Here is a 23,807-nt window from a genome sequence, read left to right as displayed (position 1 = left end):
CATAGCGGTGGCTCCTTACCTAGACGACATTCTGATACAGGCGTCGACTTTTCAAATCGCCAAGTCCCATACGGACATTGTTCTGGCCTTTCTGAGGTCTCACGGGTGGAAGGTGAACGAAGAAAAGAGTTCTCTCTCCCCTCTCACAAGTTTCCTTCCTAGGAACACTGATAGATTCAGTAGAAATGAAAATTTTTCTGACAGAGGTCAGGTTATCAAAGCTTCTAACTTCCTGCCGTGCTCTTCATTCCACTTCTCGGCCGTCAGTGGCTCAGTGTATGGAAGTAATCGGCCTAATGGTAGCGGCAATGGACATAGTTCCGTTTGCCCGCCTACATCTCAGATCACTGCAACTTTGCATGCTCAATCAGTGGAATGGGGATTACACAAATTTGTCTCCTCTACTAAATCTGGATCAAGAGACCAGGGATTCTCTTCTCTGGTGGTTCTCTCGGGTCCATCTGTCCAGGGGAATGAGTTTCCGCAGGCCTGAGTGGACTATAGTCACGACAGATGCCAGCCTTCTGGGCTGGGGCGCAGTCTGGAACTCCCTGAGGGCTCAGGGTACGTGGACTCAGGAGGAAGCCCTCCTTCCGATAAACATTCTGGAACTGAGAGCAATATTCAATGCTCTTCAGGCTTGGCCTCAACTAGCTGCGGTCAGGTTCATCAGATTTCAGTCGGACAATATCACGACTGTAGCCTATATCAACCATCAGGGGGGACAAGAAGCCCCCTGGCAATGTTGGAGGTTTCAAAGATAATTCTATGGGCAGAGGTTCACTCTTGCCATCTCTCAGCTATCCATATCCCAGGAGTAGAGAACTGGGATGCGGATTTTCTAAGTCGGCAGACTTTTCATCCGGGGGAGTGGGAGCTCCATGCGGAGGTATTTGCCCAGCTGATTCAACTATGGGGCAAACCAGAAGTGGATCTGATGGCGTCTCGTCAGAACGCCAAGCTTCCCTGTTACGGGTCCAGGTCAAGGGATCCCCAGGCAGCGCTGATAGATGCTCTACCAGTGCACTGGTCCTTCAGCCTGGCTTATGTGTTCCCACCATTTCCTCTCCTTCCTCGTCTGATTGCCAAGATCAAGCAGGACAGAGCTTCGGTGATTTTGATAGCACCTGCGTGGCCACGCAGGACTTGGTATGCAGATCTGGTGGACATGTCATCCCTTCCACCATGGACTCTGCAGATGAGGCAGGACCTTCTACTCCAAGGTCCATTCAATCATCCAAATCTAATTTCTCTGCGGCTGACTGCTTGGAGATTGAACGCTTGATTTTATCAAAACGTGGTTTCTCTGAGTCGGTCATTGATACCTTAATTCAGGCTCGAAAGCCTGTCACCAGGAAAATCTATCATAAGATATGGTGTAAATATATTCATTGGTGTGAATCCAAGGGTTACTCATGGAGTAAAGTCAGGTTTCCTAGGATATTATCCTTCTCCAAGAAGGATTGGAGAAGGGATTGTCAGCTAGTTCCTTAAAGGGACAGATTTCTGCTCTGTCTATTCTTCTGCACAAGCGTCTGGCAGATGTTCCAGACGTTCAGGCGTTTTGTCAGGCTTTAGTTAGAATCAAGCCTGTGTTTAAACCTGTTGCTCCGCCATGGAGTTTAAATTTAGTTCTTAAAGTTCTTCAAGGGGTTCCGTTTGAACCTCTGCATTCCATAGATATCAAGCTTTTATCTGGGAAAGTTCTGTTTTTGGTAGCTATCTCTTCGGCTCGAAGAGTTTCAGAGTTATCTGCCTTACAGTGGGATTCCCCTTATCTGATATTCCATACAGATAAGGTAGTGTTGCGTACCAAACCTGGATTTCTTCCTAAGGTGGTATCTAATAAGAATATCAATCAGGAGATTGTAGTTCCGTCACTGTGTCCTAATCCTTCTTCAAAGAAGGAACGTCTATTACACAATCTTGACGTGGTTCGTGCTTTAAAGTTTTATTTACTAAGCTACTAAGAATTTTCGTCAAACATCTGCATTGTTTGTTTTCTACTCTGGACAGAGGAGAGGCCAAAAGGCTTCGTCATCTTCTCTTTCTTTTTGGCTAAGAAGCATAATCCGTTTAGCTTATGAGACTGCTGGCCAGCAGCCTCCTGAAAGAATTACAGCTCATTCCACTAGAGCGGTAGCTTCCACATGGGCTTTTAAAAATGAGGCCTCTGTTGAACAGATTTGTAAGCGGCGACTTGGTCTTCGCTTCATACTTTTTCTAAATTCTACAAATTTGATACTTTTGCTTCCTCGGAGGCTATTTTTGGGAGAAAGGTCTTGCAGGCAGTGGTGCCTTCCGTTTAAGTTCCTGCCTTGTCCCTCCCTTCATCCGTGTCCTAAAGCTTTGGTATTGGTATCCCACAAGTAATGGATGAACCCGTGGACTGGATACACCTTACAAGAGAAAACAAAATTTATGCTTACCTGATAAATTTCTTTCTCTTGTGGTGTATCCAGTCCACGGCCCGCCCTGTCACTTTAAGGCAGGTGTTTTTTATTTTTAAACTACAGTCACCACTGCACCCTATAGTTTCTCCTTTTTCTTGCTTGTCTTCGGTCGAATGACTGGGAGTGGCAGTTAGGGGAGGAGCTCTATAGACAGCTCTACTGTGGGTGTCCTCTTGCAACTTCCTGTTGGGAAGGAGAATATCCCACAAGTAATGGATGAACCCGTGGACTGGATACACCACAAGAGAGAAATTTATCAGGTAAGCATAAATTTTGTTATTTGATACTTTTGCCTCGGCTAAGGCCTCCTTTTGGAGAAAGGTTTTTTCAAGCAGTGGTGCCTTCTGTTTAGGTTCTCTTTCTTGTCCCTCCCTTATTATCTGTGTCCTCTAGCTTGGGTATTGATTCCCAACAGTAATTGATGATGATCCGTGGGCTCATCGTGTCGTCAGAAAGGAAAAAAAATGTATGCTTACCTGATAAATTTCTTTCTTGACACAGTGAGTCCACGGCCCGCCCTGTTTATTCAGACTTTTTGTTTTATAAACCTCGGGCACCTTTGCACCTTTTGTTACTTCCTTTCTCTCCTTTTCTTTCGGTCGAATGACTGGGGGTTATGAGAAGGGAAGTGATACTTAACAGCTTTGCTGTGGTGCTCTTTGCCTCCTCCTGCTGGCCAGGAGTGATATTCCCAACAGTAATTGATGATGATCTGTGGACTCATCGTGTCAAGAAAGAAAGAAATTTATCAGATAAGCATAAATTTTTTTTTATTTTTTTTTTTAAATAATCTGAGGCTAGGGAAGGGAATGGATAGGTTCCAAACAAATAAAATCAATACAGAAAGGGTACTGATTATGATGATTGTGTATATGGGCTATTGTACAAACTGTTCTTTTCTTTTTTTTTCAAGAATAATGAATATGGTTAATATTCAGTTACTGATGTTTTTATTTTTATATTATTTTTTTTTAGGCGTCACAGAGGGATTAAAATATGGGGGTTTTTTTGTTTGTTTTTTATTCATATATAATTAGATGGTTTTAAAAATGGTTTTGTGGAATGTAGGTGGCTTTACCTCACCCATTAAAAGAAAAGCAATTTTAAAGTATACAAAAAGTTTGGGTACCCAGATTCTATTTTTACAGGAGACGCATTTAAAAACTCAGGAAGCTTTAAAACTCAAGACTAGCTGGGTGAATGAGGAAATATTTATCCCATGTGAGAGACGGAAAAAGTGTCTTGCAGTTCTGCTTAGTAAATCCTTACATTAAGATGTATAATGGACAAGAATGAAAGATATATATATATATATATATATATATATATATATATATATATATATATATATATATATATATATATTGATAAACAACAATATATTCTTTGTAATATCTATGGTCCAAATGATGTAGATCAAAAGTTTTGGCACACAGTGAGAGATGCTTTGATACCATTTTCAGATAAGCTTATTATACTAGGTAGGGATTTTAATTTAACACCTAACAGGATATTAGATAGAAAACAAGTAGAGACCCCAGATAATATTCATTAGAGGGGGGGGGGGGGGGGGGGGGAGAGAGAAGGGGCCAAAGGTATATTAAGAAAAAACTTCTCAATATAGAAGCCTCAATTTTAAAACAATTAAGAAAAGACTTGAAGCTACAAGATATATGGAGAGCTATGCACCCAGATGAGAGAAATTTTACATGCCTCTCCAAAACTTTTTGTGTGTTCTCAAGCATTGATATGTTTTTGGTCTCGGAAAAATTAACCGGATTAAAGACTTTAAGATGGATCAAATTACCATATCAGATCATGCCCCAATATCTATCTCACTGGAAATACTAAAGTATATCATAAGGGGGAACTTTTCTCTTGTTAAGTGTAGTCAGTCCACGGGTCATCCATTACTTATTGAATATATCTCTTCCTAACAGGAAGCTACAAGAGGATCACCCAAGCAGAGCTGCTATATAGCTCCTCCCCTCACATGTCATATTCAGTCATTCTCTTGCAGCCTAACTAAAGATAGGTCACTGTGAGAGGTCTGTGGTGTTTTTTAACTTAGTTTATTTCTACAATCAAAAGTTTGTTATTTTAAATGGCACCGGAGTGTGCTGTTTATTCTCAGGCAGCATTAGAAGAAGAATCTGCCTGCGTTTTCTATGATATTAGCAGACGTAACTAAGATCCACTGGCTGTTCTCATCTGAGGAGTGAGGTAACTTCAGAGAAGGGGAATAGCATGCAGGGCCCCCCTGCAAATGAGGTATGTGCAGTAATTATTGTTCTGAGGAATGGAATTGACTGAGAAAATACTGCTGATACCAATGTAAAGTAAGTTCAGCCTTAAATGCAGTGATAGCGACTGGTATTAGGCTGATGAGTGTGTGTACACTGAATGTATTTTTCTAAGGAATGGAATTGACTCTGAAAATACTATTAATACTGAAATAATGTATGAGCCTTAACTGCAGTAAAAGCGACTGGTAGCAGGCTTATTAATAACAATTCATAACTTTTCAAATGTATGTTTAAAACGCATGTTAATCGTTTTTTGTGAGGTACTTGGTGATAAAACTTATTGGGGCATGATTTTTACCACATGGCCATCTTTGTTTTCTGCATAGAAACAGTTTTCTGAGCTTCCCCACTGTTGTAATATGAGTGGGAGGGGCCTATTTTAGCGCTTTTTTGCGCAATAAAAATTCAGTCACAATCTGTCTACTTCATCCTCCATGATCCAGATCGTCTCTAGAGAGCTCAGGGGTCTTCAAAATTCATTTTGAGGGAGGTAATCAGTCACAGTAGACCTGTGACAGTGTGTTTTGACTGTGAGAAAAACGTTAATTATTAAATTGTTATCCGTTTTTGGGTATTAAGGGGTTAATCATCCATTTGCTGGTGGGTGCAATCCTTTGCTAACTTAATACATTTACTGTGAAAATTTGGTTGCTATAACTATTTTGGTTCATTGTTATTTCAACTGTGACAGCTTTTTGTGCTTCTTAAAGGCACAGTAGCGTTTTTTATATTGCTTGTAAATTTATTTAGAAAAGTATTTCCAAGCTTGCTAGTCTCATTGCTAGTCTGTTTAAACATGTCTGACACAGATGAATCTCTTTGTTCACTATGTTTAAAGGCCAATGTGGAGCCCAATAGAAATTTGTGTACTAATTGCATTGATGCTACTTTAAATAAAAGTCAATCTTTACATGTAAAGAAATTATCACCAGACAACGAGGGGGAAGTTATGCCGACTAACTCTCCTCACGTGTCAGTACCTTCGCCTCCCGCTCAGGAGGTGCGTGATTTTGTGGCGCCAAGTACATCAGGGAGCCCCTTACAAATCACTTTGCAAGACATGGCTACTGTTATGACAGAAGTATTATCTAAATTGCCAGAATTAAGAGGCAAGCGCGATAGCTCTGGGTTAAGGATAGAGCGCGCGGATGAGGTGAGAGCCATGTCAGATACTGCGTCACAGTTTGCAGAACGTGAAGACGGAGAGCTTCATTCTGTGGGTGACGGATCTGATCCAGGGAGACTGGATTCAGAGATTTCTAATTTTAAATTTAAGCTTGAGAACCTCCGCATATTGCTAGGGGAGGTATTAGCGGCTCTGAATGATTGTAACACGGTTGCAATTCCAGAAAAATTATGTAGGTTGGATAGATACTATGCGGTACCGGTGTGTACTGACGTGTTTCCTATACCTAAAAGGCTTACAGAGATTATTAGCAAGGAGTGGGATAGACCTGGTGTGCCTTTTTCCCCTCCTCCCATATTTAGGAAAATGTTTCCTATAGACGCCACCACACGAGACTTATGGCAGACGGTCCCTAAGGTAGAGGGAGCAGTTTCTACTTTAGCTAAGCGTACCACTATCCCGGTGGAGGATAGTTGTGCCTTTTCAGATCCAATGAATAAGAAATTAGAGGGTTACCTTAAGAAAATGTTTGTTCAACAAGGTTTTATCTTACAGCCCCTTGCATGCATTGCGCCTGTCACTACTGCGGCGGCATTCTGGTTTGAGTCTCTGGAAGAGGCCATTCGCACAGCTCCATTGGATGAAATTATGAACAAGCTTAAAGCACTTAAGCTAGCTAACGCATTTGTTTCTGATGCCGTCGTACATTTAACCAAACTTACGGCTAAGAACTCCGGATTCGCCATCCAAGCGCGCAGAGCGCTATGGCTTAAATCCTGGTCAGCTGACGTGACTTCTAAATCTAAATTGCTTAATATTCCTTTCAAAGGGCAGACCTTATTCGGGCCCGGCTTGAAAGAAATTATAGCTGACATTACGGGAGGTAAGGGCCATGCTCTACCTCAGGACAGGGCCAAATCAAAGGCCAAACAGTCTAATTTTCGTGCCTTTCGTAACTTCAAGGCAGGAGCAGCATCAACTTCCTCCGCTCCAAAACAGGAAGGAGCTGTTGCTCGTTACAGACAGGGCTGGAAAGTTAACCAGTCCTGGAACAAGGGCAAGCAGGCCAAGAAACCTGCTGCTGCCCCCAAGACAGCATGAAGAGAGGGCCCCCTATCCAGAAACGGATCTAGTGGGGGGCAGACTTTCTCTCTTTGCCCAGGCTTGGGCAAGAGATGTCCAGGATCCCTGGGCGTTGGAGATCATATCTCAGGGATATCTCCTGGACTTCAAAACTTCTCCTCCACGAGGGAGATTTCATCTTTCAAGGTTATCAGCAAACCAAATAAAGAAAGGCGTTTCTACACTGTGTACAAGACCTCTTACTAATGGGGGTGATCCACCCAGTTCCGCGGACGGAACACGGGCAGGGATTCTATTCAAATCTATTTGTGGTTCCCAAGAAAGAGGGAACCTTCAGACCAATCTTGGACTTAAAAATCCTAAACAAATTTCTAAGAGTTCCATCATTCAAAATGGAAACTATTCGAACCATCCTTCCCATGATCTAAGAGGGTCAGTACATGACCACAGTGGACTTAAAGGATGCCTACCTTCACATATCGATTCACAAGGATCATTATCGGTACCTAAGATTTGCTTTCCTAGACAGGCATTACCAGTTTGTAGCTCTTCCCTTCGGATTAGCTATGGCTCCAAGAATCTTTACAAAAGTTCTGGGCTCACTTCTGGCGGTATTAAGACCGCGAGGCATAGCGGTGACTCCGTACCTAGACGACATTCTGATACAAGCGTCAAGTTTTCAAACTGCCAAGTCTCATACAGAGATAGTTCTGGCATTTCTGAGGTCGCATGGGTGGAAGGTGAACGTGGAAAAGAGTTCTCTATTACCACTTACAAGAGTTCCCTTTCTAGGGACTCTTATAGATTCTGTAGAGATGAAAATTTACCTGACAGAGGCCAGGTTATTAAAACTTCTAAATGCTTGCCGTGTCCTTCATTCCATTCCACACCCGTCAGTAGCTCAGTGCATGGAAGTAATCGGCTTAATGGTAGCGGCAATGGACATAGTACCATTTGCGCGCCTGCATCTCAGACCGCTGCAATTGTGCATGCTAAGTCAGTGGAACGGGGATTACTCAGATTTGTCCCCCCTACTAAATCTGGATCAAGAGACCAGAGATTCTCTTCTATGGTGGCTTTCTCGGCCACATCTGTCCAAGGGGATGACCTTTCGCAGGCCAGATTGGACGATTGTAACAACAGACGCCAGCCTTCTAGGCTGGGGCGCAGTCTGGAACTCCCTGAACGCTCAGGGATTATGGACTGAGGAGGAGAAACTCCTCCCAATAAATATTCTGGAATTAAGAGCAATATTCAATGCTCTCCTAGCTTGGCCTCAGTTAGCAACTCTGAGGTTCATCAGATTTCAGTCGGACAACATCACGACTGTGGCTTACATCAACCATCAAGGGGGAACCAGAAGTTCCCTAGCGATGTTGGAAGTCTCAAAGATAATTCGCTGGGCAGAGTCTCACTCTTGCCACCTGTCAGCGATTTACATCCCAGGCGTGGAGAACTGGGAGGCGGATTTTCTAAGTCGCCAGACTTTTCATCCGGGGGAGTGGGAACTTCATCCGGAGGTATTTGCTCAACTGATTCATCGTTGGGGCAAACCAGATCTGGATCTCATGGCGTCTCGTCAGAACGCCAAGCTTCCTTGTTACGGATCCAGGTCCAGGGACCCGGGAGCGGTGCTGATAGATGCTCTGACAGCCCCTTGGGTCTTCAACATGGCTTATGTGTTTCCACCGTTCCCGATGCTTCGTCGTTTGATTGCCAAGATCAAACAGGAGAGAGCTTCGGTGATTCTGATAGCGCCTGCGTGGCCACGCAGGACCTGGTATGCAGACCTAGTGGACATGTCGTCCTGTCCACCGTGGTCTCTGCCTCTGAGACAGGACCTTCTAATTCAGGGTCCTTTCAACCATCCAAATCTAATTTCTCTGAGGCTGACTGCATGGAGATTGAACGCTTGATTCTATCAAAGCGTGGCTTCTTGGAGTCGGTTATTGATACCTTAATACAGGCACGGAAGCCTGTTACCAGAAAAATTTACCATAAGATATGGCGTAAATATTTATATTGGTGCGAATCCAAGAGTTACTCATGGAGTAAGGTTAGGATTCCTAGGATATTGTCCTTTCTACAAGAGGGTTTAGAAAAGGGCTTATCTGCTAGTTCGTTAAAGGGACAGATTTCTGCTCTGTCTATTCTTCTACACAAACGTCTGGCTGAAGTTCCAGACGTTCAGGCTTTTTGTCAGGCTTTAACTAGGATTAAGCCTGTGTTTAAGACTGTTGCTCCGCCGTGGAGCTTAAAATTAGTTCTTAATGTTCTTCAAGGCGTTCCATTTGAACCCCTTCATTCCATTGATATCAAGCTGTTATCCTGGAAGGTTTTGTTTTTGATGGCTATTTCCTCGGCTCGAAGAGTCTCTGAGTTATCTGCCTTACATTGTGATTCTCCTTATCTGATTTTTCATTCAGACAAGGTAGTTCTGTGTACTAAACCTGGGTTCTTACCTAAGGTAGTTACTAACAGGAATATCAATCAAGAGATTGTTGTTCCATCACTGTGTCCTAACCCTTCTTCAAAGAAGGAACGACTTTTGCATAATCTGGACGTAGTCCGTGCCCTGAAGTTCTATTTGCAGGCAACTAAAGATTTTCGTCAAACTTCTTCCCTGTTTGTCGTTTAGGTCAAAAGGCTTCGGCTACCTCTCTCTCTTTTTGGCTTCGTAGCATAATACGTTTAGCCTATGAGACTGCTGGACAGCAGCCTCCTGAAAGGATTACAGCTCATTCTACTAGAGCTGTGGCTTCCACCTGGGCCTTTAAAAATGAGGCCTCTGTTGAACAGATTTGCAAGGCTGCGACTTGGTCTTCGCTTCACACCTTTTCAAAATTTTACAAATTTGACACTTTTGCTTCTTCGGAGGCTATTTTTGGGAGAAAGGTACTTCAGGCAGTGGTTCCTTCTGTTTAATGTTCCTGCCTTGTCCCTCCCTTCATCCGTGTACTTTAGCTTTGGTATTGGTACTCCATAAGTAATGGATGACCCGTGGACTGACTACACTTAACAAGAGAAAACATAATTTATGCTTACCTGATAAATTTATTTCTCTTGTAGTGTAGTCAGTCCACGGCCCGCCCTGTCTTTAAGGCAGATCTAAATTTTAATTAAACTCCAGTCACCACTGCACCCTATGGTTTCTCCTTTCTCGTCTGCTTTGGTCGAATGACTGAATATGACATGTGAGGGGAGGAGCTATATAGCAGCTCTGCTTGGGTGATCCTCTTGCAGCTTCCTGTTAGGAAGAGATATATTCAATAAGTAATGGATGACCCGTGGACTGACTACACTACAAGAGAAATAAATTTATCAGGTAAGCATAAATTATGTTTTTCTCTTGTTCCTAAATATCTGCTAAATATCCCAGAGTTTATCAATGTTATTCAAAGTAAATGGAAATGTACAAACAACACAATCTAGAATATTTGGAAAAAAATTATATCTCTTGGCTAGCAGGGAAAGCGGTATTACGTGGGGAGATTATGGCCTTTATGTTTAAGTTTAATAAAAACTAAATCAAAGGAAGGTACAAATATCTAATCAGTTAATGAATACATACACTAGATATATTATGGACAAAAATAGGCAAAATTGGGAGAAGTACATATGGGCCAAAAAACAAAGAGATGATTTTTTTGCTAAAATGACCATTAAAGAATAGATAAAAATTGCAGCTAAATAGTATAGATTTGGTAGCAAATCGGGTAGACTGTTGGCACAAATTAATAAAAATTAAAAAAGTCCTTCTTTTGTCCCTAAAAATAAAGTACCTGTGGAAGTCCTGATTGAAACTGAGAAGATTAAAGATGCCTTTAGGGATTATTTTGAGAATTTATACTCCACCCCTACTATTGATTTGGAAAAAAGAAACCAATTTTGGAGGGCTATTAACAATCCAAAGATTAGCACAACAGACCTAAAAAAATGAACGCACCAATTTTAGAAACTGAAGTTTTAGGGATCATTAAAGAACTAGCAAATAACAAAGCAGCTGGCCCCGATGGCCTACCAGCAGAGTTTTATAAATTTCTTGTAAAAGATGTTTCTGGAATATTGACCATAATGTTGAATAAATTCTGGTCCGGTAAGATGACACCCCCACTGGATTTTAATAAATCAGCTATTACTCTTATTTTGAAACCCGGGAAGGATCCGGAATCCATGGGATCATATAGGCCAATATCACTATCAAATCTAGATTACAAAATTTTAACCAAATTAATAGCAAAGAGAATTCAACCCTCTATGGGGGATGTCATAGGACCGGACCAGACTGGTTTTATGAAGGGTAGATCATTAAGTGTGAATCTTTGAAAGATCTTTTTAGCTATATCTAATATCTGGTATAATCAGAAATTTAAACACGAAGAGCCAAGACATGACCTTTCTATTATTTCCCTTGACGCTCGTAAAGCCTTTGATTCCATTACATGGAACCATTTATTAATGTCTCTGGACAGATTTGGATACTGTGGCAATATACAAAAAGTTCTGAAATTATTATAGACAGAATCCTCTGCATTTTTGAAGATTAATAATGATAAAACCTCCCCATTTAAGTTAAGAGGCACTAGGCAAGGTTGCCCACTATCCCCATTGATTTTCAATTTTGCACTAGAACCGTTAGCAATTTTAATTAGGAAAGAGATACAAGGCATACCAATTGTTGGTCAAGAAATAACAGCAGCATTATACGCGGATGAGCTACTAATATTTATGCGGCATTCCTCGATTAACTTCCCCAAAATTAACAATAGTGTTAATATGTTTAGTACCTTTTCCGGTTATTAAATAAATGCCATTAAATTTAAAGATATTATGGGTGTATAAAAATAAAGAATCATCTTCAGGGATATTTAGAGAAGTAGGTAATAGTCTGACATATTTTGGAATTAATATCTCTATATATCCGATGGACAATAGGTACAGGGGTCAAAAACTTTTGTGAACAGCTTAAAAAATGGAAATCACTACCGCTCACTGACCGGAAAGATTAGTTTGTTAAAAATGATTGCCCTACCTAAGCTTTTGTATATCTTTCAGAATGTACCTCTTCTCCTGAGGAGAGAAGAAAGTAAGAAAATTAAGTCCGCTATTAAAGGCTATTTATGGGGTGAGAGGAAAGCTAATATTGGCTTTAGTAAATTAGTTATATCTAAGGAATACATGGGATTTGCTCTACCACATATAGTAAATTCTAATCTGGCTGCATTGCGATTTTGTGGTTATTTCACGATAACAGGAATTGAATCAGAACTTAGTTCACTCATTTCCTTGACGAATATGACCCATACCCAGATTAAAAATCTCCCTTATTATTGAAAAAAAGAAAAAAAAATTCCTCAGGGATCCTATTATTGCTTGGTATCGAATATGTAAAATTTTAAAGATGAACTTTTCAGTCTCCAAATAATTAGAATTTAATAATAACTTAGATCTAAGACTAGGGGGAGTGGCAAAGCTATGGCAAAATCTAGGTCTGGGAAAAATACATCATCTATGGGAGGAAGTACAAGGAGTGACCTCTGTTTACTCTTTTGATGAATTAAAGGAAATATATTCTCTAGATGCAAAACACTGGTTCCCATATCTATAGGCAAAACATTATTGTATTAAGCTTTATTCACTGTATGGTACAAGATGGGATTGGACGGTGTTAGCAACTGTTATTAATGGTTTTTCTTAAGGTAAATTTTCCATCTCACGACTATATAGTCTAATTACCAATGTAAATCAGGAAATTCTGTTAGAGAAAGCGGCCCAAAATTAGACCCGAATCTGGTATGGTGATTTTAATTCTTAAAATATTCTGAAGAGCCTAAAAAGAGTTGAGAGGACCTCTCTATCTGCTTTTTCTAGAGAACAACATACTAAGATAGTGTTAATGACGTATTCAACCCTGCTTGGTTGATCTAAATAGTCAAAGGAGGTGGAAGAGAACTGTTGTCCGAAATGCAGATTGTTTTAAGGCCAATACTCTTCATTGTTTCTGGTTGTGTCCAAAAGTGCAAAAATTCTGGAAAATGATTCATTATTGGGTAAATAGAATATGCAATACTGATATTATATTATCTGCGGAACAGATCACTCTATTTGTAGGGATGCACCGAAATGAAAATTCTGTACCAAAACTGATACAGAAAATTCAGGATGCCCCTGGCTGAAAACCGAAACAAAACCAAATTTCTGTTTTTCTTTTTTAACTGCAGTGTGTGTGTGTGTAGCTGAGAGAGCTTGTAGGCGGGAAAGCTCCAACAAATGGGCATGGTCACTTGTACCATAGGGCATGATCTGCAGTGAAACTGGTGGAGCTCTACAAGGGAGAGCGTGGTTATAGCCAGACAACAATACGAGGTGGACATGTGTTTTGTTTTTGAGTGTAGTTATCCGTGCGAATAGCGTTGCTGCACCTGATTGTCTTTCATCGTATCTCCGCCTAGTTCCTGGTTCGGGTCTCACACTGACCCGTCAGATTATATGTCCAGAGCCCCAAATGGAGTCTGCCTGTCACCTATCACCAGGACCACCAGACTTAGCTACGACCTTACGTGCAAGGTGGTTATAGAAAGTTACTGTGCTTTTTTGTATACACTGTCTGGTGGGTGCTAATTTGTACCAACAATGTGCGAGCTTTGGGCTTATGCATATATAGTGTGCACGCATATTTGCCTCAGGCGAATAGAATACGCACAAGAGACTGATGTATGAGCACCGTATATAAGGCTTATACATATTCACTGTGTGTGCTTAGGGCTGTGTCTGATAATATCAAGTGTTTATAAACATGTTACTTATCCTCCTTTGAATACTGTATTCAGAACTTAGGTTTCCTTCTAAAAAATAAAAAAAGGGCACTGCTGGTTTCAAATATCATCATGTCATGGTACTTATGTGTGTGCTCTGTGTACCATGCCAGTGCTGTGCTGCTCACCTTATGCTGGTTCTATGTAACAGAATCAGATTTAACCGTTTGTTTACTTTATTTTGATAATTGGTAAAAAACAAACATAGTCCTAGAAAACTATTATTATATGCAAAACAGTAAGACAAGCTGGCATCAAATTTGAAATATGCTACACAATAATTTTACCAAAAATAAAAGGCAAAAAAACCCGAAAACCAAAATAACCAAAAATGCCATTTTCGGCCGAAACTTTCTGCGGCCGAAATTTCGGTGCATCCCTATCTATTTGTAGATCAAAATGTAAGAATATCCAAAATTTTATAAATATAGTCATTGTGGCACGGAACTTAATATTAAAACACAGAAAATCAGGCCTAATGCCGTCTTTTGTTTCTTTTAAAAATGCTATTCGGAAACAGTTTTTAATTGAACAATATGATATTTGGTATAATCCTGAAAATAATGTTGAACAATTTTTTGAAAAATAGAAATACTGGATCCTACTGTTGGAACAAATTGAACAGCAAACCCTGGTTAGTAAATTTGAATCAACTCAATATATAATGGAAAGTTAACTTAGGAGAATGGGTATAGACACCTAATCTAGAACTTAAAATATATTTGGGTTGTCTTTCTTCTTCTTCTTTTTTTCTTTTTATCCTCTGTGACCCCTGGCTTTTTCTTTTCTTTTTTTCCCTTTTCTTTACAAATGATATTGTACAGTTTGTTTGGGTAAATGAAGAATACTGCTTATGTTAGGAAGTAGGTATTTTTCTTTTTTTGTTCTAGTAAATATGAGGATTTATTTCGTGTGTGAACAGAATACTGTAAAAAATGAGACCATTACAGTTTAAGAAAGGTGTTATGAGAGTGGGTTAAATATTATAAAAGCTCTACAGACTAAGAAATGATGTATTGCTATTTGACTATAAATGTAATGAATTGGAAAAGTGCTGTAATTAACATTTTCCAAAATAGCCCTGTATGTATTAATTTTACAATGTTGTCTCAATAAAAAAAAAAAATACATGCTCTTATTTGTCAGACAATGTAATTTTGACACTAGTGATTTGCCAACTATGGGCGAGATTACGAGTGGAGCAATATTTTGCACTCGTTCAAACGTTAAAACCACTAGAATTGAGTTTTATGCGCTCAGAGATTCATGCTCATATAACGAGCTGAAAGTAAAAAGTGAATGCTCTCACGTTTGCAAAGTCAAGATAATAAAGAGACTTTGAGAAGTTATGAACACATCACATTCCCCCGTAGACTTCAATGGAGCTGAAACAGTTGGGGGAAAAACCCACAAGCCATGCAAACACGATTGCTGTTATTTTAAAGCGCAACAAAAGAAGATCATTTCGCATATTTCATAATCCAAACACTAGTGTGCGCTGGTATTGCACAGTGGAGTGCAAATATCGCTTTCATGAAAGCGATATTTAGCACTCCACTTGTAATCTGGCCCTAAATATTTTAATACGCATATGAAATAGCACTGTTTTAACATAGTAAACTTTTTTTATTTATTTATATATATATAAAACAGGGTTAAAGGAATAGTCTAGTCAAAATTAAACTTTCATGTAATCGGCAAGAGTCCATGAGCTAGTGACGTATGGGAGATACAATCCTACCAGGAGGGGCAAAGTTTCCCAAACCTCAAAATGCCTATAAATACACCCCTCACCACACCCACAATTCAGTTTTACAAACTTTGCCTCCTATGGAGGTGGTGAAGTAAGTTTGTGCTAAGATTTCTACGTTGATATGCACTTCTCAGCCTTTTTTGAAGCCTGATTCCTCTGAGTACAGTGAATGTCAGAGGGATGTGAATGGAGTATCACCTATTGAATGCAATGGTTTTCCTCACGGGGATCTACTGTATTTCATAGGTTCTCTGTTATCGGTCGTAGAGATTCATCTCCTACATCCCTTTTCAGATCAACAATATACTCTCATATTCCATTACCTCTACTGATAACTGTTTCAGTACTGGTTTGGCTATCTGCTTTTTTGTGGATGGGTGTCTTCTGGTAAGTATGTTTTCATTACAGGGACACTCAAGGCAAAATTAAACTTCATGATTCAGATACATCATGCAATTATAAACAACTTTCCAATTTACTTCCATTAACAAAATATGCACAGTCTTTTAATATTTACACGTTTCAGTACTGGTTTGGCTATCTGCTATATGTGGATGGGTGTCTTTTGGTAAGTATGTTTTCAATACTTAAGACACTCTCAGCTATGGTTTGGCACTTTATGTATTTATATAAAGTTCTAAATATATGTATTGTACTTATATTTGCCATGATTCAGGTATTCAGTATATTTCCTTTTTGCAGACTGTCAGTTTCATATCTGGGAAATGCTTTTTTATGAAAATGTATTTCTTACCTGGGGTATAGTCTCTTTTTCAAATTGACTGCCTTTTAAATTCGCGGGTAGAATTAGGCTTGCGAGAGTGCAAAATGCCAACGTTTATTGCGTCATTCTTGGCGTGAGATTTTTTGGCGCGAAGTTACATTCATTGACGCAAATTCGTAATTTCCGGCGTCTTAGTTGACGCAGAGTCCTTCACAAGGTTGTGTCATCTATGACGCGAGTGTGACGTTTTTGGCGCCAAAAAATATTTTTTTTTGGTTGTTGTGAGTCATACTTGGCGCCATATATTTTCATTATTTAAGACCCCATTTTTATTTGCCTCTTTCTATGTCAAAGGGCTATGCTGTTTGCATTTTTTTTCCCATTCCTGAAACTGCCATATAAGGAAATTGATAATTTTGCTTTATATGTTGTTTTTTTTCTCTTACATTTGCAAGATGTCTCAATCTGATCCTGTCTCAGAATTCACTGTTGGATCCCAGCTGCCTGATAACAGTTCTACCAAAGCTAAGTACATTTGTTGTAAACTTGTGGAGATTATACCTCCAACTGTGGTTTGTAATAGTTGTCATGATAAACTTTTACATGCAGAAAATGTATCCATCAGTAGTAGTTCATTACCTGTTGCTGTTCCCTCAACATCTAATGTACAAGATATACCTGTAAATTTAAAAGAATTTATTTCTGATTCTATTCAGAAGGCTTTGTCTGCCATCCCGCCTTCTAATAAGCGTAAAAGGTCTTTTAAAACTTCTCATAGAGTTGATGAAATTTCAAATGACCGGCAACATACTGATTTATCTTTCTCTGATGAGGATCTATCTGATTCAGAAGATCCTGCCGCAGATATTGACACTGACAAATCCTCTTATTTATTTAAAATAAAGTATATTCGTTCTTTATTAAAAGAAGTGTTGATTACATTGGATATGGAGGAAACTAGTCCTCTTGATATTAAAACTAGTAAACGTTTAAATTCTGTTTATAAACCTCCTGTGGTTATTCCAGAGGTTTCTCCAGTTCCTGATGCTATTTCTGATATGATTTCTAAAGAATGGAATAGGCCTGGTACTTCTTTTATTCCTTCTTCAAGGTTTAAAAGATTGTATCCTTTGCCAGCAGTTAGATTGGAGTTTTGGGAAAAGATCCCCAAAGTTGTTGGGGCTATCTCCACTCTTGATAAACGTACTACTATTCCTACGGAAGATAGTACTTCTTTTAAAGATCCTTTAGATAGGAAACTTGAATCTTATCTAAGGAAGGCTTATTTATATTCAGGTCATCTTCTTAGGCCTGAAATTTCTTTGGCTGATGTTGCAGCTGCTTCAACTTTTTGGTTGGAAACTTTAGCGCAACAAGTATCAGATCATGATTTGTCTAGCATTATTAAGTTGATTCAACATGCTAATAATTTCATTTGTGATGCCATTTTTGATATCATCAAAATTAATGTTAGATATATGTCTTTAGCTATTTTAGCTAGAAGAGCTTTGTGGCTCAAATATTGGAATGCTGATATGACTTCTAAATCCAGATTGCTTTCTCTTTCTTTCCAAGGTAATAAATTATTTGGTTCTCAGTTGGATTCAATAATTTTAACTGTCACTGGGGGGAAGGGAGGTTTTTTTGTCTCAGGATAAAAAACCTAAAGGTAAATCTAAAGCTTCTAACCGTTTTCGTTCCTTTCGACATAATAAGGAACAGAAATCTAATACTTCCCCAAAGGAATCTGTTTCCAATTGGAAGCCTTCCTCAAATTGGAATAAATCCAAGCCTTTTAAGAGATCAAAGCCAGCCCCCAAGTCCGCATGAAGGTGCGGCCCTCATTCCAGCTCAGGGGGCAGGTTAAAATTCTTCAAAGATGTTTGGATCAATTCGGTCCAAAATCATTGGATTAAGAGTATTGTCTCTCAGAGGTACAGAATAGGATTCAGAGTAAGACGTCCTATGAGAAGTTTATTTTCTCTCACGCATTCCAGCGAACCCAGTAAAGGCTCAGGCTTTCCTGAAGTGTGTTTCAGACCTGAAGTTATCAGGGGTAATCATGCCAGTTCCGTTTCAGGAACAGGGCCTGGGGTTATATTCAAATCTATTCATTGTCCCAAAGAAAGAAAATTCATTCAGACCAGTTTTGGATCTAAAGATTTTGAATCGATATGTAAGAGTACCAACTTTCAAGATGGTGACTATAAGGACTATTCTGCCTTTTGTTCAGCAAGGGCATTATATGTCCACAATAGACTTACAGGATGCATATCTTCATATTCCGATTCATCCGGATCACTATCAGTTCCTGAGATTCTCTTTTCTAGACAAGCATTACCAATTTGCTGCTCTTCCTTTTGGCCTAGCAACAGCTCCAAGAGCGGGGTATTGCGGTGTTTCCTTATTTGGACGATATCTTGGTACTCGCTCAGTCTTTACGTTCTGCAGAATCTCACGTGAATCAACTAGTGTTGTTTCTTCAAAGGCATGGTTCGAGGATCAATTTACCAAAAAGTTCTTTGATTCCTCAGACAAGGGTAAACTTTTTAGGATTCCAAATAGATTCAGTATCCATGACTTTGTCTCTAACAGACAAGAGACTTCTGAAATTGGTTGCAGCTTGTCGGAACCTTCAGTTTCAATCATTCCCTTCAGTAGCTATGTGCATGGAAGTTTTAGGTCTAATGACTGCAGCATTGGACGCAATCCCCTTTGCTCATTTTCACATGAGACCTCTTCAGCTTTGTATGCTGAACCAATGGTGCAGGGATTATACAAAGATATCACAATTAATATCCTTAAATCCCAATGTTCGACTATCTCTGACTTGGTGGTTAGATCACCATTGTTTAGTTCAAGGGGCCTCTCTTGTTCGTCCAACCTGGACTGTGATCACAACAGATGCGAGTCTTTCAGGTTGGGGAGCTGTCTGGGGATCTCTGACAGTGCAGGGGTTTGGAAATCTCAAGAGGTGAGATTACCAATCAATATTTTGGAACTCCGTGCGATTCTCAGAGCTCTTCAGTTTTGGCTTCTACTGATGAGAGAACCGTTTGTTTTCAGACAGACAATGTCACAACCGTGGCGTATGTCAATCATCAGGGTGGGACTCACAGTCCTCAAGCTATGAAAGAAGTATCTCGGATATTTGCTTGGGCGGAATCCAGCTCCTGTCTAATTTCTGCGGTTCACATCCCAGGTGTAGACAATTGGGAAGCGGATTATCTCAGTCGCCAGACGTTACATCCGGGCGAATGGTCTCTTTACCCAGAGGTATTTCTTCAGATTGTTCAAATCTGGGGACTTCCAGAAATAGATTTGATGGCCTCTCATCTAAACAAGAAACTTCCCAGGTATCTGTCCAGATCCAGGGATCCTCAGGCGGAAGCAGTGGACGCGTTGTCGCTTCCTTGGAATTATCATCCTGCTTATATCTTTCCGCCTCTAGTTCTTCTTCCAAAAGTGATTTCCAAAATTCTAATGGAACGTTCGTTTGTACTGCTGGTGGCTCCAGCATGGCCTCACAGGTTTTGGTATGCGGATCTCATTCGGATGGCCAGTTGCCAACCTTGGACACTTCCGTTAAGACCAGACCTTCTATCTCAAGGCCCATTTTTCCATCAGGATCTCAAATCATTAAATTTGAAGGTATGGAAATTAAACGCTTGATTCTTAGTCATAGAGGTTTCTCTGACTCAGTGATTAATACTATGTTACAGGCTCGTAAATCTGTGTCTAGGAAGATTTATTATCGAGTCTGGAAGACTTACATCTCTTGGTGTTCTTCTCATAAATTCTCCTGGCATTCTTTTCGAATTCCTAGAATTTTACAGTTTCTTCAGGATGGTTTAGATAAGGGTTTATCTGCAAGTTCTTTGAAAGGACAAATCTCTGCTCTTTCTGTTCTTTTTCACAGAAAGATTGCTAATCTTCCTGATATTCATTGTTTTGTACAGGCTTTGGTTCGTATCAAACCTGTCATTAAGTCAATCTCTCCTCCTTGGAATCTTAATTTGGTTCTGAGGGCTTTACAGGCTCCTCCGTTTGAACCTATGCATTCTCTGGATATTAAATTACTTTCTTGGAAAGTTTTGTTCCTTTTGGCCATCTCTTCTGCTAGAAGAGTTTCTGAGTTATCTGCTCTTTCTTGTGAATCTCCTTTTCTGATTTTTCATCAGGATAAGGCGGTGTTGCGGACTTCATTTCAATTTTTACCTAAGGTTGTGAATTCTAACAACATTAGTAGAGAAATTGTTGTCCCTTCATTGTGTCCTAATCCTAAGAATTCTCTGGAGAAATCTTTACATTCTTTGGATGTAGTAAGAGCTTTGAAATATTATGTTGAAGCTACTAAAGATTTTAGAAAGACTTCTAGTCTATTTGTTATCTTTTCTGGTTCCAGGAAAGGTCAGAAAGCTTCTGCCATTTCATTGGCGTCTTGGTTAAAGTCTTTGATTCATCATGCTTATGTGGAGTCGGGTAAGTCCCCGCCTCAAAGGATTACGGCTCATTCTACTAGGTCAGTTTCTACTTCCTGAGCTTTTAGGAATGAAGCTTCTGTTGATCAGATTTGCAAAGCAGCAACTTGGTCTTCTTTGCATACTTTTACTAAATTCTACCATTTTGATGTTTTCTCTTCTTCTGAAGCAGTTTTTGGTAGAAAAGTACTTCAGGCAGCTGTTTCAGTTTGATTCTTCTGCTTATAATTTCAGTTTTTTTCATTATAAGATTAAAACTTTTGATTTGGGTTGTGGATTATTTTTTCAGCGGAATTGCCTGTCATTATTTTGTCCCTCCCTCTCTAGTGACTCTTGCGTGGAAGTTCCACATCTTGGGTATCTGCTATCCCATACGTCACTAGCTCATGGACTCTTGCTAATTACATGAAAGAAAACATAATTTATGTAAGAACTTACCTGATAAATTCATTTCTTTCATATTAACAAGAGTCCATGAGGCCCACCCTTTTTGTGCTGGTTATGATTTTTTTGTATAAAGCACAATTATTCCAATTCCTTATTTTTAATGCTTTCGCTCCTTTCTTATCACCCCACTTCTTGGCTATTCGTTAATCTGAATTGTGGGTGTGGTGAGGGGTGTATTTATAGGCATTTTGAGGTTTGGGAAACTTTGCCCCTCCTGGTAGGAATGTATATCCCATACGTCACTAGCTCATGGACTCTTGCTAATATGAAAGAAATGAATTTATCAGGTAAGTTCTTACATAAATTGTTTTTCTTTTTACACCTGAATAGTGTATCTATAAGGTCCCTTTAAGAACTGACTGCTCACTGGGCAATAAGCAGAACTCCCACTGTGTTATAGGTAGACAGTGATGCTCCTCACAATGCCGCAAAGAAAAACTACTTAGATGTCTTAATTACAGTTGTCTCCGCTTCTATATATATATATATATATATATATATATATATATATATATATATATATATATATATATATATATATATATCTAAGTACTAAAATATTTTTATAGATCATACGTATTTAACCACAAACCCTTTTTATCCTGTGTTCAATTCTGTGCTTCAAAAATCATATCAGTATTAAAGGAATATATAGAAGCCAGATGTATTTCTTTAATGCTTTTTAAAAAAAAAATATATATATATATAAGTGGTTTTGTTTTTGAGCTGTCTGAGTTTCCTTTATCAGTCAATGAAAATCTGTCCCTAGGGATGAGTTGTGTACAAGAGAAGTATGAAAAATGCAGAAATTATGTGCCACTTATTTTTTTTATTTAGGAACGGTTTTTCACTTCATGAAAACCGCAAGATGTTGAAGTCTGCACTCAAGGTTTTGGCAGGAAGATTAAAGGATACGGATGCAGAGTCTGCCCTGGAGGAACTAATCAGGTTTTTGGGGGGTTTTTTGGTGGCGTTTTTTTTTTTTTTTTTTTTTTTTTTTTTTTTTTTTTTTTATTCAAAATAGAGGTGATAAAGACTGGGACTGTAAAATAATAATAAAAAAAATGCCTGAGACATGCATAAGGCTATCCTAAGAAAACAGTAACATATAATATGGGTAGCCTTCAGTGGCGTCAAAGAAATACAATGTTGAGATGCATAGATTATTTTATTAGAGGCTGGCATTTGTGAACATTAGTGGGACTGGGGAAGTTGTAGACACACAATTTTTTTGCCCCTTGAGCCAGTGCTGCAATTTCAACAAATAGTTTTCCCGGCTGCTTTTGCTTGTTTGTACTTTGCTCCTCCCCTGCCCAATTTCACTATGAATGTTGTGGGTGTGCCGTGGGGCTTGCAAAGTTGCGCTGCTAGCCTAAACCTGCCTGCCTATCTGTGCTCACTGCTCAGTGACATGCGGCCCAGGGCTGTGCACTGACAGACTTGGAACAGAGTCAGAGAGCAGAATTTTCATAGTTTGTGCGCCTAAACCTTTTCTTCAGTGATTTATTTTAGAGTGCTCTGTTTATCTTTCATTTGATGTTCTGCTGAGCCAGGGAGCAGCTCTAGGCATGAGCTTCATAATTAATGCAGTGCAGTTTACATATTTTGTATGTGTGTGTGTCTGAGTTTTTGTGTGTCTCAGTGTTTTTGTGTGTGTGTTTTTGTGAGTGTGTTTCAGAGTGTTTGTGTGTGCATCTGAGTATGTTTTTATGTGTGTTTGCCTGTGTTTTTGTGTGTGTCTGCTTTCTTGTGGGGGGGGGGGTGACACCATGACTTACCGCACCGGGTGACACCAACCCTAGTGACGCCACTGGTAGCCTTGATGGGACATGTATAAGGCTATCCTAAGAAATCAGTAACATATAATATGGGTAGCCTTGATGGGACATGCATAAGGTTATCATAAGAAAACAGTAGCATGCAATATGGGTAGACTTGATGGGCCTTTTGGTTCTTATCTACTGTCAAATTCTATGTTTCTAATAAATAAACAGCTATATATTAATCAGTAGGTTGGTGTTGCTTTAATATATAGCTTTTAATTATACATATGACATTCCATAAATCGTTATTTCTTTACAGTCAAAGCTTCAACTACCTGCAGAACCTACACAGTAGCGTCCCCACCTGCTGCTCCGCTCTGTGTCTCACTCAGTTGCTCACCGTCCTTGCAGAGAAGGCAAACATGTCACTATATAAGGAGAAGATAGGTACCTACTGTCTCTTTATTTTACACCATTATTTTATTGTTTCTCTCTCATGTGTCATTATCCTGCTCTATGTCTCACTACCATAGCTTCTCTGGTGAAACGGTTTTTGTGTCAGTCCTGGATTCAGCCTAATGGAGAGCGTGAGAAGGGAATCAAATACAATGAAACCCTGCAGAGCCTTCTCTGGTGAGACAAAAAGACATAGGACCTTTCTTACCATATGGGGCAGTAAGGCAAAGTGATCAGGCTCTTTATAAAGATCCCAGACACTAGTTAATTTTTTGCTTAAACCTACAATATAGATCAGTAGAAAGTTTGCACTTTTACTTTCTTTCATGTAAATGGCAAAAGTCCATGAGCTAGTGACGTATGGGATATACAATCCTACCAGGAGGGGCAAAGTTTCCCA

At 39.5% G+C, this 23,807-nt stretch overlaps 1 protein-coding gene across 1 annotated transcript in view; it reads left to right on the top strand.

The window, feature by feature from the left end:
- FANCD2 (FA complementation group D2) overlaps positions 1-23,807 on the top strand; it is a gene marked incomplete in the record, with an annotated part of 1,113,076 nt that overhangs the window by 851,851 nt on the left and 237,418 nt on the right. The window contains 3 exon segments of the mRNA XM_053689418.1: positions 22,026-22,136; positions 23,271-23,398; positions 23,485-23,584. Of these exon segments, the coding sequence (XP_053545393.1) occupies positions 22,026-22,136; positions 23,271-23,398; positions 23,485-23,584 (339 nt within the window).

Source organism: Bombina bombina, chromosome 7 (genome assembly GCF_027579735.1).
Source record: "Bombina bombina isolate aBomBom1 chromosome 7, aBomBom1.pri, whole genome shotgun sequence".
NCBI lineage: Eukaryota > Metazoa > Chordata > Amphibia > Anura > Bombinatoridae > Bombina > Bombina bombina.
Note: the sequence above shows the minus strand (reverse complement) of the source record. Positions and strands in the feature narration are given on the sequence as shown.